General features: G+C 55.1%; 1 protein-coding gene across 1 annotated transcript; it reads left to right on the top strand.

Annotated features, from left to right (window-relative positions):
• The first annotated feature begins 1404 nt into the window (after window positions 1–1404).
• On the top strand, window positions 1405–3382 carry LOC135974093 (collagen alpha-5(IV) chain-like). Its single transcript, XM_065560402.1, has 3 exons — window positions 1405–2130; window positions 2394–2657; window positions 2987–3382. The coding sequence occupies exons 1-3, from the start codon at window positions 1405–1407 to the stop codon at window positions 3380–3382; spliced, it is 1386 nt and encodes a 461-aa protein (XP_065416474.1).
• Window positions 3383–6664: the final 3282 nt, after the last annotated feature.

Raw genomic sequence — 6664 nt, 5'->3', positions numbered from 1 at the left:
TCGGATCAGTCCGCTGCCAGCACTGCATGTGCTTAGGCCTCTGCTCCCGCTGAGCCCATCACCCTCCCTGACTATCCCAGTTCCCTCCTCTGGGGCCTGCTGGCCCCCTGCTCTCCAGACTCCAGCTCGTGCAGACAGGCCCTGCCCCTTTCACGCACACGGCGGGGAACGTGAACATCGCCACTTGCTGCCCGTTCATCAGCACATCCTGTTCGCGAATCGCCCGGGAACTGCTCCCTCCTCTTCCTCGGCCTTCTCCCTCCTGCATCGCTCACCGCTGCCTCCGTCCATCTCGCACTGGCCTCCGTGCTGCCCCCCGAGACGGAGCCAGAAGCTGTCTTTGCTGCACCTCCTGCCGCCTGGGGCAGCCTCCCTCTTTCTCCCAACCATATCGACTCTCCATCTGTTTTCAGATTTCAGCTGGAAAAAATCTCTCTCTCTCCCCAGCTTGTCCCATTGATTTATCTCTGCCTGAGTTCTTCTCCATTGGCTCCTGTCTTCAGGAACGGATGCTTTAATTTATTTAGCATACAATTCTTTGATGCCTTTCTCTCTGTCGTTTATACCCCGTTCTGTCTGCTGACCCATAGTATTTAACACTGTGGTGCATTTGAGGCTGTTATTGCCCGTGCTCAGTACAGTTTGTAAGGCCCCATGGGCTCCGCTGGGATGAAAGACCAGCGAAAGGCAGAACGTTAGCATTGCTCCAGGAAGAAATGGCGCAGCTTGACACAAGCCAGACACTTGTTTTGCTGTTTGTGACGTTTCACAGGGCTCAGGATTGTGCTTGTTCCGGAGCTTTCCCGGGGGACGAGAGCTGTTTGTGCTGTGAAATGGCAGGTCCTCTCCAGCGGGGCTTTGTCATGAAACCAGAAAGAAATCAGCTGTTTTCCTGAGCAAAGCAGAAGCCTTGATGAGCCCTTAGCATCCGCATGGAGTTCGGCCTCTCCAGCCTGTTGCAGACTTGCCAATAAATTCCAGGGAGAGGAACGAAAGGTGCTAAATTAAAGTATTGACACCAGTAATTTAGACCCCAAGTGGGGCTCTGCAATCAGACTAAATCAATGAATGCCCACGAGTGCTGAGTGAGCACCACGCCTGCTGCAGGGTGTGAGAGCGACAGACTGCGAGGGCCAGGAGGTGGGGGCAGAGCGAGACAGATCCTGCCCCTGGCCACTGGGTGCTGGCAGACGCTGAGGGAGAGGAAGAGAGAGGAGAAACTTAAATTGAGCTAAAACTGAATTTTCAAGTTTCTTGTCCTGCGAGATGGAACCAGCTGGAGAAGGAGCCAGTGACATCAGTGCGCCAGGCAGGAGCTGAGCCTCACACAGGGATCGGCCGTTTAGCTGCTCATTAGTGATACTGACACATTCGCTCTGACCAGCACGTCCCAGCTCTTCTGTCATGGCCATTCAGAGGGACGGCAGCGGCACAGTCTTTGAATGTATTGCGTGGGAGAGAGGAAGGTTCACGCCTTCATCCTTTGTTGGTCCACGCATGCAGGTGACCCCGGCAATCCCTGGTCCACGCATGCAGGAGATCCTGGCAATCCCTGGTCCACGCATGCAGGAGACCCCGGCAATCCCTGGTCCACTCATGCAGGAGACCCCGGCAATCCCTGGTCCACGCATGCAGGAGACCCTGGCAATCCCTGGTCCACGCATGCAGGAGACCCCGGCAATCCCTGGTCCACGCATGCAGGAGACCCCGGCAATCCCTGGTCCACGCATGCAGGAGATCCCGGCAATCCCTGGTCCACGCATGCAGGTGACCCCAGCAATCCCTGGTCCACGCATGCAGGAGATCCCGGCAATCCCTGGTCCATGCATGCAGGAGATCCTGGCAATCCCTGGTCCACGCATACAGGAGACCCCGGCAATCCCTGGTCCACTCATGCAGGTGACCCCGGTAATCCCTGGTCCACGCATGCAGGAGACCCCGGCAATCCCTGGTCCACTCATGCAGGAGATCCCGGTAATCCCTGGTCCACGCATGCAGGTGACCCCGGCAATTCCTGGTCCACGCATGCAGGAGATCCCGGCAATCCCTGGTCCATGCATGCAGGAGATCCTGGCAATCCCTGGTCCACGCATACAGGAGACCCCGGCAATCCCTGGTCCACTCATGCAGGTGACCCCGGCAATCCCTGGTCCACTCATACAGGTGACCCCGGCAATTCCTGGTCACTCATGCAGGAGACCCTGGCAATCCCTGGTCCACGCATGCAGGAGACCCTGACAATCCCTGGTCCACTCATGCAGGAGATCCCGGCAATCCCTGGTCCACTCATGTAGGAGATCCTGGCAATCCCTGGTCCATGCATGCAGGAGATCCTGGCAATCCCTGGTCCACGCATACAGGAGACCCCGGCAATCCCTGGTCCACTCATGCAGGTGACCCCGGCAATCCCTGGTCCACGCATGCAGGAGACCCTGGCAATCCCTGGTCCACGCATGCAGGAGACCCTGGCAATCCCTGGTCCACGCATGCAGGAGACCCTGGCAATCCCTGGTCCACTCATGCAGGAGATCCCGGCAATCCCTGGTCCACGCATGCAGGAGACCCTGGCAATCCCTGGTCCACTCATGCAGGAGACCCTGGCAATCCCTGGTCCACGCATGCAGGAGACCCCGGCAATCCCTGGTCCACTCATGCAGGTGACCCCGGCAATCCCTGGTCCACTCATGCAGGAGACCCCGGCAATCCCTGGTCCACTCATGCAGGTGACCCCGGCAATCCCTGGTCCACTCATACAGGTGACCCCGGCAATTCCTGGTCACTCATGCAGGAGACCCTGGCAATCCCTGGTCCACGCATGCAGGAGACCCTGACAATCCCTGGTCCACTCATGCAGGAGATCCCGGCAATCCCTGCTCCACTCATGTAGGAGATCCTGGCAATCCCTGGTCCATGCATGCAGGAGATCCTGGCAATCCCTGGTCCACGCATACAGGAGACCCCGGCAATCCCTGGTCCACTCATGCAGGTGACCCCGGCAATCCCTGGTCCACGCATGCAGGAGACCCTGGCAATCCCTGGTCCACGCATGCAGGAGACCCTGGCAATCCCTGGTCCACGCATGCAGGAGACCCTGGCAATCCCTGGTCCACTCATGCAGGAGATCCCGGCAATCCCTGGTCCACGCATGCAGGAGACCCTGGCAATCCCTGGTCCACTCATGCAGGAGACCCTGGCAATCCCTGGTCCACGCATGCAGGAGACCCCGGCAATCCCTGGTCCACTCATGCAGGTGACCCCGGCAATCCCTGGTCCACTCATGCAGGAGACCCCGGCAATCCCTGGTCCACTCATGCAGGTGACCCCGGCAATCGCTGCTTGTTTATGTAAGAGCAGAATAAAGGCCCTGCATCTGCTGTACTAAGGACTTCCGAAATTAATTTTCTGTAGCAAAGATTCAAGCATATAACGGTGTGGTCAAGGTTTAGTGAGTTAAGTTGCAGACCTGTCTGTGCTCTGGCTCCAGGCACGTTGTTTACAACGGGGAGAGAAAAGCAACAAGTAACTGCCGGTGTAACAGATCATCTTCTTACATGTACAATATAATCCTAATTAATAGGCAGGCTGAGCTGGAGCGACCATCTCTGTTATCAATTTGTGGCTGTGGTTGGATTGTCTGTCTCCCAGGACAGTAATATTCCTCCAGCTTATTGCAAACTGCTCGTGGCATCACTCTATTACACAGACTTAATGCTTCCAAAATAGAGATTTAATACTCCACCCTATCAACATAAGTGAGGGTCAAAGCAATTCATATCCATGATCCCACAGAGCTCCCTGACAGTGGGTTTTATGGCAAATAGAATGCTGACTTGTGACCCTGGGGCGCCCTGGCCCTCGGCAGAGAACCTGCCCACTTTGTCAGACAGCAGAAGGAATCTCAGAGTTAAAGTATTTGAGACAGTCTGAGAGATCCCAAAGAGCTGTGAGTATGACACCCATGGCAAAGCGAGGGATAGTGAATGTGGGCTGCTCTGCCCAGCTCTGCCAGTGCACCTCAATTCTCTTGACGTGGGGCAGCCCCATAATTCCAGTCCTGCGCCTCTCCACACGGCTCAGCCTCTCTGCACTGCAGCACCCCCGGCCCTTGCAGCTGGATGACTTTCCATTTCCAGGCGAGACTGAGACCAGAGAGTGTAGTTCCTCTTGTGACCGACAGCGACAGCACACAAGTCTCCAGGGAGATAGTCCCCAAGAACTTACTATTTTAAGCACTTTTTAATAAGCTGTTTGTAAATATAGTTGCATGCAAGTTCAGATGGGAACTGTGCTTGTCATACAGGCTGCTGGGCAGAAATCCCGGGGAATAGCACATCAGATGGTTCTGTGTTTATTTGTGTCCTGAAATATACATTTGAAAAGACATCCATACCCGCTGTGTGTGAGACACTGCATCCGGCTGTCTTCCCTGCAGGAAAGGCCCTGGCTCCAGGGAGAAGGTTTATATTGCCAGGGCACGTTGCTTCTGCATTTGCTTTTATGTGCAAGCCAGGGCACAGGTTCTACTGCAAATCACAACGAAATATCTGAGCACGTAAAGGAAATGGGAGGTTTCGGTGCAGGGGGATTTATTTGCAGAAATTAACCATATGTTAGGAGAACTACCCCTTTGCTTCCCACAAAAACAACAGAACAGCTATAATTCTCCTGGCATGAGCTGGGCAGACATGGATCTGCCTTCTCCCCCAAACTGCCAGAAAGTACTCGGCTGCTAACACTTTCACTGGCTGGATCTCGTGGCTATGTGCCATGGCTTTCACTGAGGTCCAGGGGCAGGAGAACCTGCCTTAATGGAACAAAAGAGGCTGGTCCCTGTGACGGATGCTGCAGGTTTTATCAACCCTGGCAGGGGATCCAGATGTGCTGCCCCACCCCTCTGGTGCCCTGAGTGGGAGGTTGAGCCAAGCCAGACAACAGCCCAGGGCCTGGGGCTAGTTCCCAGCGGTGGGTGCGAGGCAGCTCTGGGAGGCACTGCCCGCTGGGAGCTCAGCAATTGTAGCCAAGTCTAGACCCACTCTGCGGAAAGCAGGGGCAAGGCAGGGCGCGGCGCTGACCGCCTGCGGGGGCAGGGAACGTGAGGGGCGCAGAGGAGGTGCCCGGGGGTTGTGCTATCCTGTTTGCTGCCTGGCAGGAACATGCAACTGGAGACATTTGCTGACTCGGTGTCAGTTTGGGTTAAACCAGCGCCCCTGAGAGAACCCCCAACCCCGCAGGGCGACTGGTGTTCAGACTGCAGACTGCGGTGCCTGTTCCCACTGGGTGCTGTGCCTCAGCCCAATCACAGCCATCCACGAGAAAGGGCCGTCAATGAAAACTCAGATCCAGTGGCCTGGGGACCACACGCAGTAGTCCCATAAACCAGGGTGCTGGGTCTCCTGTGCCGGTCCCCCACAAAGCGGCTATTACGTGGCTGCCTGCGGCTGAGGGCTGATGTATGGTTCAACTGGTGTCTCCCGAAGTTCAGAAAGTTCCAGCCCCAACAGGGACCGGCTTGTACCTAGCAGTGGGAAATGGGCAGAACCTGGCCCCTTCCAGTAGGTGTGTGTCGTGTCTCCTGTCTGGCAGATGCCAGAGCTGCTGTGCCTGGCTTGGTGGGGATGAGCACTAGGGATGAGCACGAAATAGCGCTGGCCCCGGCCCAGGCTGCAGGAGCAGGTGGGTGCGGTCCTACCGGAGAACCTGGCTGTGAGGGGAGAAGGCTCCCAGACAGTGCACTTCCAGCCGCTCCTTTTAGTAGACAGGCAAATCCTGGGCTTCTAATGAACTGCCATGGACACAAGTTTATGTGGCGACTAGGTCTGGGGCTGTCCGTCGGCACTGAGTTAAACCTCCCCTTCGCCCTGGAAAGAGCCCACAATGTACATCAGGGCGCTGCAGACCCTGGCTCATTACAGGGCTTGCAACCAGACCAGGAATCACTGCTCTACTGCAGGTACAACACGGCATGACTCCTCTGAAACCGTAATGACTTATCCTGCCATGAAGCGTAACACCCACTTATTACAGTAAATGTGCCAGGCTGCAGGAATATCTGGCATTAGTGTCATTATCACAATTAGACACATTAAAGCAGAACTCACCGTTAGTGTCTGCAAAACTGCTACAATGTTCAGCACATTATCATTACAAAAATTACAGGCTGCAAAGAGGATTATTTCCTAGTTTGCAGAATTCCTGGAATGCAACTTTTGATTGCAATGAATCAGTGAAGACCTGCTTGGCTCTGCCCACATGTTGGTAAGTCCTGTTATCGAAATATCGGGTCCACCTAGCTGAGAGCCAATAACAGCCAGACAGGGATAAGGAGGAGTTGCTTTATTCTGCAGAAGAAAGGAGAGCTTTGCACCTTGGTACAAAAACTTTGTCTTACACACATTTTACAGATTTTTTATACATATTCAGACAAAGGTCCTTGCAGTGTTAACACTTGGTTATTATATGATATACCCGGGTGACCACATTTACCAGTTTCTCCAGGGATTTTCCTTCAGCACCCTCGAGCTGCTGCAACCGCTTCTTGATGTCCGGGGCTGACTGGGAAATAAAAATAAGCCTGACCGTGGACTGTGTCCGTGGCCTTGGGATCTGCATTGTGGCGTCCTTAATTTTTGTTGGCAGGATCTGTCTCGGTAGACCTGCTGTCCTG

This window comes from Chrysemys picta, chromosome 10 (assembly GCF_011386835.1).
Source record: "Chrysemys picta bellii isolate R12L10 chromosome 10, ASM1138683v2, whole genome shotgun sequence".
Lineage (NCBI taxonomy): Eukaryota > Metazoa > Chordata > Testudines > Emydidae > Chrysemys > Chrysemys picta.
Note: the sequence above shows the minus strand (reverse complement) of the source record. Positions and strands in the feature narration are given on the sequence as shown.

Coding starts and splice junctions, on each gene's coding strand:
- LOC135974093 (XM_065560402.1), top strand. CDS start 1,405: ATGGCCATTCAGAGGGACGGCAGCGGCACAGTCTTTGAATGTATTGCG. Junction 2,131..2,393: donor TCCCTGGTCCACTCATGCAG/GTGACCCCGGCA, acceptor CCACTCATGCAG/GTGACCCCGGCAATCCCTGG. Junction 2,658..2,986: donor TCCCTGGTCCACTCATGCAG/GTGACCCCGGCA, acceptor CCACTCATGCAG/GTGACCCCGGCAATCCCTGG.